Source organism: Citrus sinensis, chromosome 3, assembly GCF_022201045.2.
Source record: "Citrus sinensis cultivar Valencia sweet orange chromosome 3, DVS_A1.0, whole genome shotgun sequence".
Taxonomy (NCBI): domain Eukaryota; kingdom Viridiplantae; phylum Streptophyta; class Magnoliopsida; order Sapindales; family Rutaceae; genus Citrus; species Citrus sinensis.
Genome location: NC_068558.1, coordinates 52,085,133 through 52,103,808, shown reverse-complemented (window position 1 = coordinate 52,103,808; position 18,676 = coordinate 52,085,133). Strand labels below are relative to the sequence as shown.

Sequence of the window (18,676 nt, the reverse complement as noted above, 5' to 3'; positions counted from 1 at the left end):
ATTAATCAAGTTTAATAATAATAAGGAGAATAACAACAACAACAACAATAATAATAATGAGATTAATAACAACAACAATAATGATGATGATTATTATTATTATAAAGGTGCAAATATTACAAAATTTCTATAGGGACCAAAATACAAAAGTGACAGCAATTTGGCGATTATGAAAATTCAGTGAGGGTAAAATGGGAAGTTCAGGGAATTAGAACTTAATTCTCGTGGACTCCACATATTTCGTTACTATTTTATCTTCTATTTTAACAAGTAAATACCATCAATCATTCATATTCTAGATTTATAATTTTTTAATCCTATAAGTAAACACACCTTTAGTTTATTTGGTGCAATTCTATGGTTAACGTAACTTACATCATTATATAAGGGATCAAGGTTTTGTATGTAAATTTGCTTAATGTGATTAATGATGACTTGCCCACCATATGAAAAGATAAAAACATGTTAACATTATGTACATTTATGATTGGAATCTAGTCCGCTTTACTATTTTCATACAGTGTTGGTGGTGGTGATCTTGATCACTACTACAATCATTTTGATTGGAACACGGTAACTTAATATCAAGAATATATCCATGATTTTATTCATATGACCATCAAATGGAAAATTTGGGTGTAAATATGGCATTTCATCAACATATGTATATATAACATTTAAAAAGTACGAAAAGATAATGAAATTGATAATAATGGTAAATTATGGACTATATGAGTTATAATTACGAGAGAAAACTATTTTCAAATTTACATGGTTAATTGAGGTATGTAGGATAAACATATAAATTGAGAGTGTCAAATACTGCCATTCTAGTAAAAAATTATAATTATAACTCGACGTAAAAGCCTACAAAACTCAACACAAAAAACCACATTACTGGAAGAAGTGTCAACCAAACTCAATTTAGAAGTTGTTGACAACTTAACTTTAACTTGTTAAACAAATCTTTTAAAATAGAAACTCTACAAAAAAATACTTTAGTCTTGGTTCTTTTTATCAGTATTTTCTTTTTGAGATAAAATTTTTATGTATTTTATATCATTTCTAATAAAATGTGTACATATTTGCCAAAAAAAAATAATAAATATTTTGAAAAATTATAGAATAAATCAGCCTCTTACATAATTACATCTTTTAGAAATTTTTTTTCCAAAAAAAATTACATCATATAGTGTGAATGACTAATTTAATTGTGTTTATATGTCATGTAGCTTTTAAACTCAGCAAAATACAACAATGACAACTAATTTTATAAAAACAAATTTCCTATACAATTAAGGCCTGCTAGAGAATTGGAAGTGCACTGTGGTAGCAAATCCCCGAATGGAGTCTTAGACTAGTGTATATGTGTAATAATTGATAACTAAAACAAATATTTTTTTTATTTTTTATTATCATAATATAATTCGCAATTATCTTAGTATAATTCGTAATAACAGTAATCTCTTTAAATTTAATGATTTTATATCTTAATTAATAAAGATAATTTAAATTTTGAATAGCTACTATTTTTCTTCTTTTCAAAATTTGTTGTAGTATGGAGTGAATTTATTAAAAAAAAACTAAAAGATTTTACCAAGAACCAAAATTAACTTTTAACTTTTCAAAATTATTTTTGAACTTTTTAAAACAATCTCAAATGGGCCCTTAGTTTGGATAGAGTTGATAACCAATTAATTTTGTGTTCAAATCCATGTTATGTGAAGTATATCTCTTGTCTTATCTTGATGGTTTGAAGCATTCTGCGTATTTTCTAAATAATCATTATTTAACCCTAAAATACCCTGTCATTTGATAATTTTAAGAATAGAATTAAGCTATGTCAATCAATAACTAATAAGAAGTCATGGTGTAGTGAGCTTGATTTTGTTCTTTATCACTGATATGTATATTATAATTAGGACTTCACTGATATTAATGACATATAAGAAATTTATAAGGATAATCTATATCAAGTTTATTTCGGCATCTTCACAAATATTTAAGGGAAATCTACTCCCATCAACATAGTGCTCATGATTATGAAAGAACAATAATATGTTCAATTTCCAAGGTTTAAACCATTGCTTGAAATGTAGGCGTTGTTTGGTATTGTAGTTGGATAGATACAGCTCGAAAACAAAAGCACTAAATATTTAGTAATATTTTACTGTTGTAATTTAGAAGTTGAGTTGATATTATCCTTCAATTGTATAATAAAAGTTTTGTAACATCTTTATTATTTTTTATCGAAACTATTATTTAAAAATATTTGTTATGATAACTATTAATTTTTATTTCATACCACCTCAACCTCAATTTCATAATATATAAGATTGTAGTATAAATTAGAAAACAATAATTTAATGACACAATTCAAATGACGTCCAACGACCATCACGGTCATCGCAGCTCATATAAAAGTAGAGATGACAATGGTATCTGCAAACTCACAAATTTCACCATGTAATTTTGCCAATTGTAGGCGAGTTTGGTATCACAAATTAAAACTTGCACTGGGTTGCGGCATGCTTAGTATAAACTCACACTTTTTTTCAATTATTCTTTTAGAAGTTAAATAATTTTGATACTTGTTATAATTATTATATACAAATTAATTTCATTATAAAATTATAAATTATTATATAATTATGGATTATTATATACTTATTATAATTTTATTCTTCGAATTAGTATTAGGAAATATTAATACTAAATCATTATTGCAGGAATCGTGTTAGATGAGTGTTAATGGTGGTGAATGAAATGAAAATCTTGAACTCTTGGTGCATGTATTGAATGAGAGTATGAGATGACAATTGTTGCTGGTGCAACGGTGATCAATTGTGCTGTTACTTTTAGATACTAGTTTGTGATTTTTTTTTTAATTGAAATCACTTTTGCGGTTTAATGAACTTGTATATTTCATACTTAAATTTGATAATTGGTGTTGGACTTATGTTCTTTTTCGAATTGATATTGAAATTTTTATTTTTCATTTATATTAATTAAATTGAGAATTAAGTATTTTATGTGAAATTTTAAATTATTTGTTATAAATTTACATGTTGAGTTATATAATTTAAAATTTAAAATTTTATTAAAAGTATTTTTTAACGTTTGTGATTTAAATGTGAGAACCCGCAAAAAATGATAGGTACCATTACAAATTTAGTAATTATCAAAATCAGCAATAGGTGAAATTTCTTAAAAAATTAAAATTCACAATAAATTGCTAGTAGTTTGATAATTTAAATTTTGTGGGTGTACAAATTTGGTAATAATAACCTCGCGGCCGCGACGCGGATTGCGATCCATAACAAGAGACCGAAAGAGTCCACCCCTTGCTCGTACGCCAACCATCAATCAAACGATCTCAATTACTATCATTATTGAAATGGTGGGGGCTCATCAGAACCGTCCAATTTACAAATAATTAATTAGATAATTGTCGAGATGATATGAATAGTCAAATTTTAGTCTTACGTCTCAATCGCTGGAACTGTAAAATTGGGCCATTTAAGACAAGACAAACACTAGCTTGCTGCTAGCTAGCAATAATAGCCTAGACATAAAATTAAAAATCTGGCTGTAGGTACCTACCTACCTACCTACCTGCCAATATCATCATACTATATATCTATCATGTAAACTCAAGCAGCCTGTTGATGAATGTTTCTCTCGAGCTACCGTCTGCATGATTTTATGTTCAAAAAGCAGAAGATGTGTTGCTGCAAACAGTTAAGAAAAAAAAAAGGGTGATTTGATTTGTGTTTAAAAGTTAAAATGGAGGAAGAAGAAGAGAAGAACCAGTTTTGGCGTACAGGTTGCTCATTATTAGGTTTAGACCTTTAGAGACGTGACCCCGGACGGAGAACGACAGGTTATAAATTAATTACTAGTAAATTATGCTATTAGAATTCTAGCAGCTAGCCAAATACAACATACCAGTGAATGATCATGTCGTGGTCTTTCTTATTGCTTGCTTGCTCCCTCCTTTTTCTGCATTTTGAGTGCTTTTTTGTACTATATATTCTTTTGCATATTTGGTTTTTTCTTTCTTTTCTTATCCGTTTGCTTGAACAAAAAGGACACAACTGAAATAGTACGAGCTGATCTGTCAAATAAAAAGCTCATTTATCACTAGTCTAATAAGAAAATAATCATGAAAAGGACCGGCAAACAATTAATTAATTAAATAAGAGAATTCTCTCTGAAGATACGCAACCAAATAGCTTATAATAAAACAAGCCATGCTTGGCAATTGACGGCTGACGAGAACCAGGGGAGCAAGTTTACAACAAATGCACGGAACATCAAAATATATCTATAGATATTAATTAGATAAGCGCCGGTATACATTATCCAAACGTAGATGTTAATAAGAAATTTTGATTTGGTGTGTGTGAATTTCGAAAGGTCTTGAAAGAGGAGGCTACAAAATACTGTACACTTTCCATTTACTTGTAGAGAAAAGTTATTTATCCTGAATTCTGATCTTAAATTTGCACCTCGAAAGTCAAAACGTACCGTTTAATTTTATTTTATTTATTTTTTACTTTTTCTTCTTAAACCAAACGGTGTGTTTTGACTTTCGAAGCGCAAATTCAGGGCTAGAATTCAGAATAAATAGCAGCACTCTTACTTATATATGCGATGATCACTTTTGAGTAGCTGTCGTTGTTCTATACATGTTATGTAGTCCAATGTAGAATGATCAGCGTGTGATGTGAACCACTTAGTGCTTCGCATATGTCATTAATATTGCTCGCTACCTCATGCACACACTCGTTACAGAAAAAAGGAATGACATCATTTTTGCGGCTTAATTAGATCATAATAAACAACAAAACATCAGTGAAATTAATCGCACGAGGCCGTTCTTATTTTTATATCACACATGATGATTGTAGTGTTGATATTGATCATATAAAAGCTGGAGATTCTTTGAATTAGAATTTGATTAATGGATATTGCTCCATTTCATCTTAGTTCGAGCTGCGTCTCATTAATTGCATTAATTTACTTCTTTATTTATTTGTTGACTCCACTTGCCACTTGGCTGTCACATTAATATAATATAATTAATTAGGTTTAAGAAAATTAAATTCTAAAATATCATCACAGGGGCGGAAATTACTCTGCATATAAGTCTAAAATACAATGGAAGACTTGGTCCGAGACACTTCTCAAGGTAGGGAGAATAAATGGGAGGTGTTTTTAATGGGTTCATTGACCTACAAAAGAACGTGATAGAATACATCTATTTTAATAAATAAATAAAGAGTTGGACTATTGACACCTCTCTCATCTCTGTATAAAACTTCATTTTTAGTTATATTTATTTTATTTTCGGAAATACCTTTTTTTTAGATACACTTTTCTAAGTTCTCAATTTTTATTTGATTTATTTTATTATTAAAACTCAAAGTATTATTGTGCTATTTTTTAATTATTTTTAATTTTACTATTAATCTACACACAAATTAAAAAGTTATATGGGTGATAAGTTTTTTAGTGTTCATCATTGGCTGAAATAACATATATTTCAAATTATAATTTCAAAGTAATTTTAAGTATAAAATATTTAATCAATAAGAAATCAAAAGAGAACAATAGATTATTCTAAATTTGTATAATTTATTTTAGTTAAATAGGAAATAACATATATAGTTTTTTTTTTAAAGGATTGATTATGAATTAAGTAATTTTTTGGAAAAAAAATCTATGTGTGTTTAATTTTCAATTGTCCTTAATTGTAATTTTATTTAAAGTGGTATTTCGTAAGAATAATGTAGGGGTGCCAATAGCTCTACTCATAAATAAAATACAAATACAAATACAAAACTTCTGAACCTAGAGTAGCTAAAGCCCAAGCCCAACCTTAAAGCCTCTTTCACTCACTGTAAAAGACTAGAAGCACACGCCACGCTTTTTTTTACAGCGCGTGCATATCTTTTCTGAGCTCAACTATTGGCATTTTTTTTTAAGTCGCACCCATTTATTAATCTCATAAGATCTCTATTTTACGAAAATTACATTTAAAGGCATATAAAAATAGAATTAATCCCACCTATTTTTTTTTCCTCTCTCTCTCTAATTTTTTTAATTGCTATTTTTTGTTGCTATAAATTCTTTCCCAAGTAGTTCAGAGTCTAGGGAATTTTTACAACGAAAGAAAAAATGATACAAGGAACAAACAGCTTTACAAATAAGAAATTTTAGTTCACTGTCAATGGAGTGTTTGTTTATTATTATTCACAAACTTAAAATATTAATTGCCTTTTCTTTTTCTTTTTTTTTTATTCATATATATATTTGAAGATAGTGATTTTAATTTTTGTTGAGAGAGAAAATTTAAAGAGAAGAATGAAGAAGTTAAGACTAAAAGTATTTTAAGAGTGAGAAAGTTACGAAAAATTAAAAGATTTACAAATAAAAATGATATTTATTTAAAAAAGGTGCATTGTTGATATTAAGTGAAGTATATTTGAAAAGCGGTTTTGAACGGATTATATAATTTTTATAGGTGTAGTTGGTGCCGCCATGCTGACTTCACTTGTGCCCGCTGAAGGCAGGGAGACTTGGAAGACACCCCAATAAGTTTGGCTCTTTAAACTTCCAACACGCGCCTCGAAAACGGCGGGGCGTGGGATAAACACACTGGAATAGCATTCTTAATAAGAAAGATGGAACAAAACAATTCTTCGTCTTGTTTACCAAATAATCAAGCACAATGATTATTCTAAATAAAACAAGAAGAAAAAGAGGGGGGGGGGGGGGGGGGGGGAAATAATAAATAAACAATGAAGAAAGGTACGGTAACCAATCTAATACAATCTTGAAGCACAATTTCGATAAGAGGTAATAATCATTTACAACCCACCAAGTCACAATAAATAGAAGAGTCAACACTCGGCTTACTTAAAACCAAAAATAAATAATAATAATCTTACTCTTCAAGTAATCAAAACTTAAAACGTGTGATCAGATCAGAGGAGAAAGCGCAGCATATGGGTTTCTGTGTCAGCTGTCATGATAAAAATTGTTAACCCTACCACATAATTCGAATTTCGAAAGGTGAATTAAGACTACCCTGTAGATCCCGGTATGTGCAGACACCCTCGTGGCAAAGGCAATAGCAATGGATGGCATCATTTCTTTAATTTCGTTTATATAAAGGGAAACGTAGACATACTAGCTTTACTTCACATACACGTTAAAAATTAATAACTTGCATATGATCTACTAATCACGTACACACACACAGACACACAGACACACACACACACTCTCTCTCTCTCTCTCTCTGTACGTCACAGAAACTTGAGAGAACAAGACAAAGCCTCCTCTCTTTGATTTTCTCATCAGATCCCTTCGTCTTACAGCAAAGCCAAACACAACACAACTCATACTCGGATGCCCACGCACGCACGCATATATAATAAGTATGCTCCGAGTAACAGGTTCAATCAAATACTGAATAGAAAAATAGATAAGAGTCAGAAATAGAGATACAGAGTCTACAGAGTAACAGAATAGAGCGATACAGTGTGTGTGTGTGTGTGTGTGTGTGTGTTACAAAAAGTGCTGCTAGTAAATGAGGTGTAAGAGACATTCGTCGGACCACAGTAGCAGCGTCGGCGTCTGCGCTTCCTGTCTCCGCGAACGCCTCTCCGCCCTCGTAGCCGCACAAGCCCAAGCTCAGTCTCAGCTAAATCAACACCACACAGGTGTCACCGCTGAAGATCGGCGGAAACAACCACAAGACCCACCACCGCCTCTTCTATTCCCTCGCTCCGTTTCTCCTTACGTCTCCCGTCGAAAATCTGACGACACGACCGCCTCCACGTGGGCCTACCCCAGCCGCTTCTACAGTACTCCTCAAGTGCGGCCCACTTCCACCGCCGGTAATCTCGCCGTTCATAAGAGAAACCGCAAGTTCTCTCTTTTATCGAATCTGTTCAGGTCCAGATCCGATAAGTGTGACTCGGATCCAAGGGTTGCTTATCGAGATTCCAGAGAGCCTGAGCCTTCCTCCTCTTCCTCTTCGTCTCCATCTTCTTGGTTCTTTTCTACTGTTTTCCCGTCCCGTCGGAAAAAGAAATCATCCGCCTTCTGCTATGCGGATGATTCCACTGCCAATGGTCGGACAGCCTGCCGAACATCGAATCGGGGAATGTCGCCGGCGAGAGAAACTGAATCCGACGACGATTGCGATCGATCGCCGTGGGGGAGCGGGGACTCGACGGAGGAGTGGCGGAGGACGCCAACGGCTGCAGTGCCGGCCGTTAGACGGACGCGGACCACCGCACACGTGAAGAACGTATCAGGATTGGCTTTCTGTTTGAGTCCGTTGGTGAGGGCGAGTCCGAATCGGCACTGGAATCAGAAAGGCGGTCTGCAGTCGGAATTGGTATACTCCGGCGAGGTCAGGAATACGACGAAACCGCACCTCTCTACAGCGGCGTCGTTTTGCGCCAACAGGTCCAGGAAGCTTGCTGATTTCGGAAGAGTCAATCACAACCGTTGAGAGTGATGGGCGTTGACATTCGCCACGTTCGTGATTTGATTTTCTCTGGAAGTACGGTTTTGCCCTCCTGCTTTGTGGTTCATTTTCTTTTCTTTTAAAAATATTCAATTTTTATTTTGGTTGACAACATCAACAGAGAGAGTAAAAAAAAAAAAAAAAAAAGAGAGAAATTACAAATTTTAGGTGAGGGAAACTGGGAATTGGGAAAGATAGAAAAAGAAGAGAAAGTCTTTGGGGGGTTGGTTGTTTGTTCCCTGTATAATTTCATATATATATATATATATATATATTATCTATTGTATAATTGCGAATTTGAACTGAACATTTTCAATTTGAGTGAGTTGCGCAAATTATACAGTGATAATCAATCTTAGTAATTAGCATTTCCTTCTTCTAGGTAGGTATGTAGTGATAAGTAATAACAAGTGCTGATTGTTTGTGTACTTTAATCTCTTGTTGATTTGATTCTCTGTAAGTGCCGAGTTGGCCACTGTTAACATAATTAACATGCTCGTAATTAACTAACACATTTCAAATTGTTGGGTCGGTTACATTTCTCTGCTGGTGGGTGGGTGGGTGGGTCAATATAACAATTTGTTGAATAAAGTTTTTGATCAAATGGAGATGGTGGGTACAAGTGTGTACTAAACAAAAGGAGTATGATGGTCTCGTTGGCATCTACTACTTGTTGCAGTGGTAGCGATCGTGCCAGTGCTAGTGGGGGGGTCGTGGAACCCGCACATTTAAGAGAGAGTGTGATTTGTTAATGCCGGGAATATTGAAGGGTTGCTGTAAACCAGCACCGAATTTAAGACGTCGAGTCTGATACTGATGGAACAGAGCAAATGCCAACGGGAACGGCTGCGTCACCGTTTCCATTCATCATAGTGGATTTTGATCTGGTGGGTTTCTACTGCACAGCTCTTCTGATGAGAACTAGACACGTGGCAATCAGATCATGATAACTCTTTACTCTTCCACTCTCCCTTCACCTTTTTGCCTGCACCCCCCAACTGCCACTGTTTAAACTCCGTGACCATATAAATTCTTTTCCATCTTTGGGAAGAAAAGGCTTCTACTTTCTACGTGCAACGGCTAGGATTGTTTTCCTTGCTCATTCAATTTTGTTTGATTTAAAGGGTGCTTCCTTACTTTCTTTCTCTTTTTTACCCGCTTTATTTTGCTTTCTTTTTTTTTTTTTAAAAAAAAAATTATGAAAGAAAAAAAAAAAAACAAAAACCAAAGGGGGGGGGGGGGGGGGCGGAGGCAAGAAAATTCAAAATCTTCGTTGGTCGAGGAGTTAATGAAGGACGTTGTAAAAATCAATTGTTGCCGTCTTTGAAAATGAATAATTTGAATAAAAGTCGTAATTAAATTCTCTGACTTGTCCATGTGCTGTTCAATAAGCATAATGGAGAAGGACTGTCCAAATTAATTAACAAATAATTAATACATCTGACTTTTTCCCCCCATTTGCCATTTCCTTTTACAACAATTGCAAATATAAAATATTCTAATTTTGAAAATTTCGACTCATAAATTAGGGAAAGAGTTAAAAAATAAAATTGAAGTACATATGACCTACAATAAAGGGCAATCAACAACTTTGTGTCTTATTTATAATATTGATTTACCGTAAACGACACTTGTTCATTTTGCAACAACTGTGTCTATTCTATTTATTAATTATGCATATTCGTCTGTCTGTAGTTCGTTTAAAAATATTATTGACATATTTGTCATGTTTTAAATTAAAATTGACCATCCCCCCCTCCCCCCTCCCCCTACCTTTTTTTTTTTTTTAATATGGTTGGACTTAAGACACTTTCGTTCAGTAAGTTATACCCCGTATTAGCTTAAGTTTTTACGCAACCGAATAATACGAATTGCAACTCCTTTTAATAATTCGAAGTAACAGAAAGCAGATTTTCTTTCAGCAACTCCAAACGGCCCCATCACTTTCACTTCCAATAGTCAATAACTGCGGTTTGAGATTTTAACAGCCGAAAACGTGGTCCTGTAAAATATTAATTTAAGCTTTGAACCAGTCTCAACTCCACTTACACGATGTCGATGTTACTCTTTTAAAATTGTAGTAAAAGTAAACGAAAACCTTTCATCGGATTGGAGAGTGGCTGAGATGTGGGGCCCGTTATATCTTCAAATTCAATTAAAAATATTAGTTAATTAATTAAAGAAAGAAACTAACTCCTGACGAGTGAGTGTCGACGGGTCGTTTATCTAACAAGTCTTGCTAATTGGCGGCTTCGGCTTCTTCAGTGACAACAACAATATTTTAAAATTGCTCTTGTACCAATTCATGCAGGCAAGAACATCAATTCAGGGAATCAATAATCTCAAAATGTATTTGTAAGATGGACATACAAAGCTTAGACGACATTAAACATGCGCTTTTACGAGTAAATGAGAGGCATTAACAGTCAAAGCCATATTCAGACACCAGAAAATGATCATGAGGAGATACATCCCCCATTTGAAAATCCGACGTTTGGGTTTCTAGAAAATAAGCAAAAGAGTCTCTGATACAAAAGTTCTGGAACCACCGTTAAAAAGGGATCAGTCTCTTTCCGTCCTCTGATTGCAATTTTAAGTAATTGTCTTTGGAAATTAAAAAAAAAACTGAGGACTACAAGGTCTATAACTAAGTAGAAGCTATTAATATGTTCATATGCATCCACCTACAAACTTCTGGTATGTCGTCTACGAAAAGAAACTGGACCTACTTGGAAAATTCTATGAATAAGACCCGTGAATCTTCCCAGCCAAGTACGTAAAGGTGATGCATGCATCACGCAACTGTTTCTAAAGTTGCTACTGACAAATATATTCTAAAAGATCAAGAAACCCATATAATTAATATGTATAAAAGCATGATTCATTTCATGCTTTTCAGTCATAACAGCCACACATAGAACTTACGGAAATCGTTTCAGATTCCTAAAAAATGGTTATCAATTACAGAGGAAAAATGACTGATCAAGAAGTATCTATGACAAACAAGTTTCTGTGTGTCACTTCCACAGATAATCAAGGACATTAAGGGTCGTTACGGGTTTCTCCATCATATCGTGATTTCCTTGACCTATAATCATCGAGGTAATTCTGATAAATGTAAGAAGCAAAACCCCAAATTGCCATAAGCATAGCAATTACCTTCACACCATTCACCTTGTCATGGAAAACTATCACCGAAACAACAGGTGTAATAGCCAAAGAAGATGTACTAATTACGTTGGAGAAGAGTGAAGAAACCACATATATCAATCCCACAACACCAACAGAACAAACCTGCCAAGACACAGCTGTCCAAACTATTACCATCACATAAGAAACCTTTCCCTTGCCAAAGCCCTGCATTTCCCCACTCAAAGTTCTCCATTCCCCACTGGCAAAGAGACCCACAATGCAAATACAAGTAGCAACAAACGAAGTATAAATTTGCATATCCAAAACCACACCAAAACTTTGCCTTTTCAGCACCTTCTGGAAGGAAAGCTGCATCAGAGAAAGCAAAAGAGAGTAAATTGCAGAAGCTCCAACGGTAGAAATGAAGCCGAGTATATATTTCCACTTTGACACTTTTGATGGTCCTTCAGAACCTTCATTGACTGCAATGAGAGCAGCAGATAAAGAGAGGATGACAACAGAGTTGAGGATTAAGGCAGTGAATTTCTGAGAATTGATGAAGTAAGAGAAAACAGCATTAAAAGCCAATTGGCTTGCACAAATGAGGGAATAGGTAGAGGCAGAAAGGTACAACAGCCCAACAGAATACAACATGTTGTCACCGGCTAATATTGCTCCAAGAACTAAGTAAACCAAGGCAAGAGTCACAAAAGAAGGATATCTAGAAGAAGATGAAACCTCTTGAGAAGCAGGGAGAAGAAAGAGAGGGATGTAGAGGATTGGAAAGGCAGCAGTTTGCACAAGGGTGGCCAACCATTTACTGTTTCCACCCTGATCATAATAATATCTTCCTAAAATAACAGCAGCAGCCTGGCCTGCGATGAGGAAGAAAATGTTAACTACCACCAAAACCCACCATTGCCAGCTCTTGAGTTTACGAAATAATGGTGATTGGTTGGTTAAATATTTGTCTATAATCATCGGTTCTTCATTATCTGCCATTGGATATAATAAAAACACAAAAAAGGTACCATTAAAGAAAGTCTATAACAAAAACACAACAAAATACCGTTAAAGAAAAGTCTATGTATCCTACTAAAAGGATCGTAAAAGTACTTTAAACACTGTAAGTTCATAAACTCGACTGGTACAATGTTTACTCTTACCATTTCAGGTTAAAAAACAAAGAAATACACAATTCATCCATCATCTTGATTTAAAAAGTAACCAGAAGTTGTATTTCCTAAAAAGGGATAAATGGCAATACAACAGCAAATACAGAAGTGAATCTTTATATGGCAAGAATGAAATTAGCCATTGTTAATTAAAAACACAAAAAATAACATTGATAAGTGATAAATTGTTCATACTCCTGTCTAGATAACAAATTACATCTTCTACAAACCTTAAAAGAGACAACAAGAAAAAACATGAGAGGGAGGTCTGAAGAAAATTAAAAGCTCAGCATTAGGAAGTCTATTTCATGCATAAACATATATTCAGCACAAGGCAACCACCTGTGGGTGCTAGTTGGTTCAGTTAGTTAAACTCTCCTGGGTGGTACAAGAGTCCAGGGTTTAACATGGGTGGGGTCCATGCAGAAAGGTTTGGTATCCATTCATGCAAAAAATCTATAAAATAATAATAATAACAAAAATAAAAATTCAAAGTAGGCACTACAGGTTACAATTTGATTCACACACCTCCAAATGCATAGAAAGCAGATTAAACCAGAAAAGTTTGGGTAAACCCAGATCTAAATGTTGGCTAGGGAAGCGTCCTGTAGTAAGAGGAGTAGTTATGAACCCTGTAGACCACCCCCATGGGGGTGGTGAAGGAAGGGCTCCGATTGGTAGAAAAAGACCCGCAACCCCTTGGGGTTATCCTGCACTTGGAAGACGAAGTAGAAAAAGGAATAAATATAGTGATAATTTGATTCTTCGCCACTGTACTAAATACGGGATGAAATCGAATTTTTTTCTTCGTTTTTGTTTTTTATAATTTACAAAAAGAAAAAAAAAGGAGTTAATTAACCATGACACGTTCACTGAAAAAAAACTTTTTGTAGGGAATCATTTATCATGAAAAATCTATAAGCTTAATACAAAAGCCGAAAAAGAAATAATAATAACTTGATCCCGACATCTACCATTATACCCACAATGGTCAGCCATAGTATTACTATCCATAATGGAAGGAAGCATTTGCCTATTTATATAACAGACCGTATGGTAGGACATATCTGAAGAATTTGCTCCCACTATCAATTACTGTAGACATGCAAACACAATATAGATTCATTGGTGAGAGGTGAACCTGATAATAAAGAAAAAGGTAGAAAGCATATGCTCACAGCGTCTGAAGGGTAATTAATCAGATTCATGGATGTTATTAGGAGGACACCCTTATGGTAATTGAACTCACGCCTTATTGAGCATGCTATCCTTATCCCATTTTTAAATTAGTCTATTCTACAATAGCAAATGGTATTCATAATTTGGTTTCAACGAAAGAATTTTATTCATTATTAAAGCCGAAGTAAACTAGGGTTCTGCTAACAAAAAGATTAAAACCTCAAGCTCGAGGGCAGAGCTATCCGATTAAAAAACACACTTGCCATATAACACCATTAATCGAAGCTATTGCAATTGAAGATTTTGTGTTACTTAAGCTTGAAGCCTTGTTACTTCAGATTATAGAATTAAACCCCAATCTGTTACACAAAAAATTCAATTCCAAGTTTCCAACCATTTGGACATTACTACAATTTTATGATTTTCTAAATTCTAACAGTAAAAAATGTCCACATATGGAAAAAGGAAAAAGAAAAAAGGAAGGCTTGTGGGTTTAAGCCGATGATAAATCATCTAGACCAACTGAGCAAAAGAGTTTCGGTTTCCTTAGCTCCAGAAAATAAATTATTTAATTCAACTTCTTCTACTAATCATTCAGCATTTGCTTAAATTGTGATAAAGACTAAAACAATAAAAACCCAGATCAAAATTTCACCGTAATCTTCAAACAAAAAGAAAGAAGACAGAGAAGACAGAAACCTGCCATGCTGTTCAAAGATTTATAGCCGCACGAACTGAACGAAGCTCGAGCCCTTCGAGTTTAAAAAACACCAAAAAAAAAAAAAAAGAGGCAGAAGGAGCAAGCGTTAGAATAAATAAGAAACTGAAAAGACACCACCAATTAAAAGAGTTCAAAAAAGGGTCTAATTCTGTACGCTACATGGAATCAGATGCGTGGCAGTTGTTTTCACGGCTGCCGAGATTCAATTGAAGCCGAAATTTCCGATGAAATTGAACCCATCAACAGAGTCCACGTGTGTTACGCATGTAAGTAAGCTAACTGTCAGAAAAGGGGAACAAAACAAGAAAGTGCAAAAGGTCATAAGAGGCCTTTGCATGAAAAGGGCTTTGGTGGTTGGTTATTTATTCATTTCAAATCTGCCGCTGGGCCAATTATTTACTCTAGTTTGCAGAAATGGCAATTTTTCAATAAAGTTTGTCATGATGTTCCAATTAAAGGATCATTTCTGACCGCACGATCTGATCGAAGACGGCAAAATATATATTAACGTTCGGCTTTCGGTGGCAAGCATCTTTTAAAATGCACTATTGAGATTAATCATTTGGCATTTATTTAGATGAGTTTGTGATTGAAGTTGGACAACTGTAATTTTTAAATTATAATATTAAAATATTTGATAAATATTAACTGATATAATTTAAAAAATATATTAATACGATTTTTTACTTGTATAATAAAAAATTTATTATATGTTTAATAATTTTATCAAAATTATTATTTAAAATTTATATTTATTACGTATTATTAATTTTTATTTTATAATTATAATTTTTTTTTCAACTGTAATCTAGGCACCTCAATCCCAAATAGCACTTTAAAATATATACTCGCGAGCCAATTAACTGGTTTTTCCCTTGTTCTCAGGTTCGAGAAGTCCATTCAATGATAATTCTTCGCATGCCAAGTGGCCCCGACATGAGTAATTCCACAGTGAAGGTGACAATAATGAATGAAAAATTCAAATCTCAGGCTTAGTTGTAAGCGTAAATTAAGTTTTTCATTTGATCGCTTGTTTGAGGCAGGCGTACCGTCCGATAAGGTACCTACATAAACTGAGAGGCCATCGGACCCTTCACCAATAGTTTAATTTCCACCGGGTAAAAGCACCACAACAAAATGGAATATGAGATGGTACAAAAATCCACTTTGTTCAATGGAATACTAGTTTTGAAAATGAAACTAAATACATTCCTAAAGAGGGAATTTGGCACAAATCTCTGTGAGGCCACAAGAACCATACATCATGTATTTGTATATATGAGACAGGTTAGGGCTAGCTGACTACCACAATAATATCCTCTTCAAGATTTAACTTTCTTAACAAAGTCAAACAAACCCAAAACGTCAATGCTATAGAAGGGGAGGACAAAACTTTACAGACACTTAAAAGAGATTACAGAAGCATTATGGAAATGTTGCAAAGAAGGGCCCAGAAGATGTATTATCTCAGCAAGCACATCCTCCTGATTGTGGTTGTGATTGAGATGTATTTGTGTTGGAAGACTTCAGATTGACATCGACCAAATCTTCTTGCTTTGTTGAAGAAAGTGTTTCCATTCCAGGTAATGCTGCTGCAATTTTCCGGAAGAGTGCCTAAAAAGGATTAACCACGTCAATACGTCCATTTTTGGACCAAGACTCGATAAATAACAGCAGCTATTGGATGTTTGGTGCTAACATATGAAATTGTTACTTTTCCAAATTTTGTGACTTAAACGAACCAAACACAAAAGTTTTTCAACACCATCAAACATAATACTAGTGGCGTATATGTAAGTTTCTAATCCAATCACAATGCCCTAAACACAATGATTTGCTCCATGATTTAGAAGCTAGTGAACTATGTTCCTAGTAAATAACTTCTTCAGAATAAATAATGGGTTCACCTTTATATTGAAGCCAGCCTTGGCACTAGTCTCAATAAACATAACATTGAGCTCACGAGCTTTAGCCTCTCCCTCCTCTATTGAAACTTGCCTGTCAAATAAGTGACAAGAAGCAGAACAATAAACAAAATTGTATGAAAATAAAAAATCTAGCCAAACAAACAAGAAATATGATGTCAGGCAACGTATGATAAGTCGTGTTTGTTTTGCACTGTCTCAAAAGTTGACGGGGATACATGTGGAATTCAAACACTTACTGAAACAGAGTTGCAAGGAATAAAGGTAAAACACTATTAGTACAAGGGTAGCATCTTCACAATTTAAACCAATTTATATCATTGTCATTAACTCACATTGTTTCATGAATCACTATAATTGGGAATACGAATACCATAGCTTTTATCAAGAAATAAAAAAGGTTAAATATCGCTATATTTCAGGAACTAAAATGCTAGACGATAAAGCTAGTCAATTTCAGGGTAGTTCAAAGCTTATTCAGAACCCATATAATTACAGTGAAGCTACTAGTAACTGTGGATCTAAACCCCATAGATCCAAAAGAAGGTCCTTGAACTAAGTGACTGAAACATGAAACACAAAATGCAGCTCAGACAACATTATTAATCAATTATTATTAACAAGGAGGGTAGAATCAATACCTTTTGTCCACAAGATCAGTTTTGTTCCCAACAAGGACAATGATTACATCACTGCCCCGCTCAGTTCGAACCTCTTCAACCCACTTGGTGGTGTTTAGGAAAGACTGCCTACCTAAAACACAAGCAAATAAGACAGAAGTTGTAATCAATAGTATAGCAAGGTGGTTAAAAAGATCATTGTAAGAAATAGGCTATGACACAGAGTAAACCGACTACTTGTAAAGGAAGAAAGAAGAAGGAACGAACAAGGAAATTTGAAAGACCAGGGCACAGAGAGAAGAATGAGAGGTGCAACATACTTGCAACATCATATACAATGACTGCGACAGAGGAATCTCTGATGTAGCTAGGAATGAGACTCCTGAATCTCTCTTGTCCTGCGGTATCCCTGCATTAATTCCATCATAGGATTTTACGACAAAATGAAATGAAATGAAAAAGATGTCTGTTGTATGGCCAGTCGTGCAAAAGAATCTCACCAGAGCTGCAAACGAACCGTTCGGTCTTCAAGATACATTGTCTTCGACAGGAAATCGATACCAATGGTAGCCTGATAATCAAAGTTACAAATATCTCAAATCTAGCAGGAGAGAGATGAATAACACGTCACGTCAACTCGTACATATAAGAAATCTTCGGCCAACTCATGACACAATCATATGCCCGCGAAACGATATCAGATCCAATCCAAACACGTAATCAACCTCCTAAACGGATCCCGTATACGTAGCACAATTATTATGATTTCTATTTTGCACGGAATTCAAATAGAAGAAATACCTGATAAGTGTTGTCGAATTTATCGTACATGAAGCGAGTGATGATACTAGTTTTGCCCACGGACTGATCCCCTAAAAACACCAACTTGTACTTGGCTAGAGCTGAAACCGGAGCCATTTTTTCGGATCTACAACAAAAATCAACAGTTTTGGTGCAATTACACGAGATCTCGGCCGGGTGTATTCAACGGAGAGAAGGAGATGGAGGACGAGATCTCGGGGGCCTCGGATTTTCGGGATTTGCCTTTGATGCCTGCCTGCCTGCCTGCCTGCCCCCTTTATTTATTTATGCATAGAATAGAAGTAATTCTCTGCAGGTGTGTGTATGTACGAATTTTCTGCACGCGTGCGCGGGCGCTGGCGCTGGCTCTGGCTCAGTGGCTCTGGCAGAGCCAGCCTCTCACCATGTACACCGTTTTCTCCACATTTTCTGTTTTCCTTTACATAACCCCTCAGGCTTTTTATCTTTTCCTTCACAAAGGTAAATTCTGCCGCGTAAATGGGAACCATACTCTTATGGAAAAGAGTCCCAATAATTATCTAAATTCATTTTTTTTTTCTTAATTTAATTGATTT

General features: G+C 34.6%; 3 protein-coding genes across 6 annotated transcripts; 1 reads left to right on the top strand and 2 right to left on the bottom strand.

The window, feature by feature from the left end:
• The first annotated feature begins 7,224 nt into the window (after window positions 1-7,224).
• LOC102613485 (hypothetical protein) lies at window positions 7,225-8,910 on the top strand. The gene has a single exon (XM_006464309.4). The coding sequence runs from the start codon at window positions 7,601-7,603 to the stop codon at window positions 8,531-8,533; it is 933 nt and encodes a 310-aa protein (XP_006464372.2). The 5' UTR covers window positions 7,225-7,600; the 3' UTR covers window positions 8,534-8,910.
• Window positions 8,911-11,380: 2,470 nt separating this feature from the next.
• Window positions 11,381-15,149, bottom strand: LOC102613778 (probable purine permease 11). Of its 4 annotated transcripts, none has more exons than XM_025096790.2 (3): window positions 14,915-15,149; window positions 14,734-14,786; window positions 11,381-12,555 (listed from the first exon to the last, which is right to left on the bottom strand). In XM_025096790.2, coding segments are annotated over exons 1-3 (1,020 nt in total). In that variant the 5' UTR covers window positions 14,917-15,149; the 3' UTR covers window positions 11,381-11,590. The 4 variants fall into 4 exon arrangements, with proteins under 4 accessions (XP_024952558.1, XP_006464376.1, XP_006464374.1 ...); XM_006464313.4 differs by having other exon boundaries at window positions 11,381-12,675; window positions 14,738-14,786; window positions 14,915-15,147; XM_006464311.4 differs by having other exon boundaries at window positions 11,381-12,675; window positions 14,915-15,145.
• A 756-nt stretch (window positions 15,150-15,905) lies between these two features.
• Window positions 15,906-18,524, bottom strand: LOC102614860 (ras-related protein RABH1b). Its single transcript, XM_006464315.4, has 6 exons — window positions 18,102-18,524; window positions 17,801-17,871; window positions 17,621-17,709; window positions 17,322-17,433; window positions 16,663-16,753; window positions 15,906-16,369 (listed from the first exon to the last, which is right to left on the bottom strand). The coding sequence occupies exons 1-6, from the start codon at window positions 18,216-18,218 to the stop codon at window positions 16,223-16,225; spliced, it is 627 nt and encodes a 208-aa protein (XP_006464378.1). The 5' UTR covers window positions 18,219-18,524; the 3' UTR covers window positions 15,906-16,222.
• Between the last annotated feature and the right edge of the window lie 152 nt (window positions 18,525-18,676).

What these genes read in the sequence shown, in the direction of transcription:
- LOC102613778 (XM_006464311.4), bottom strand. An exon ending in ATCTTTGAACAGCATGGCAG is followed by an intron (nt 12,676 to 14,733) that starts GTTTCTGTCTTC and finishes ATCCAATGGCAG; the next exon opens with ATAATGAAGAACCGATGATT.
- LOC102613485 (XM_006464309.4), top strand. Translation starts at nt 7,601, where the DNA reads ATGAGGTGTAAGAGACATTCGTCGGACCACAGTAGCAGCGTCGGCGTC.
- LOC102614860 (XM_006464315.4), bottom strand. Translation starts at nt 18,218, where the DNA reads ATGGCTCCGGTTTCAGCTCTAGCCAAGTACAAGTTGGTGTTTTTAGGG. An exon ending in ACTGATCTTGTGGACAAAAG is followed by an intron (nt 16,754 to 17,321) that starts GTATTGATTCTA and finishes CTTATTTGACAG; the next exon opens with GCAAGTTTCAATAGAGGAGG. An exon ending in AGGCTGGCTTCAATATAAAG is followed by an intron (nt 16,370 to 16,662) that starts GTGAACCCATTA and finishes AATCCTTTTTAG; the next exon opens with GCACTCTTCCGGAAAATTGC.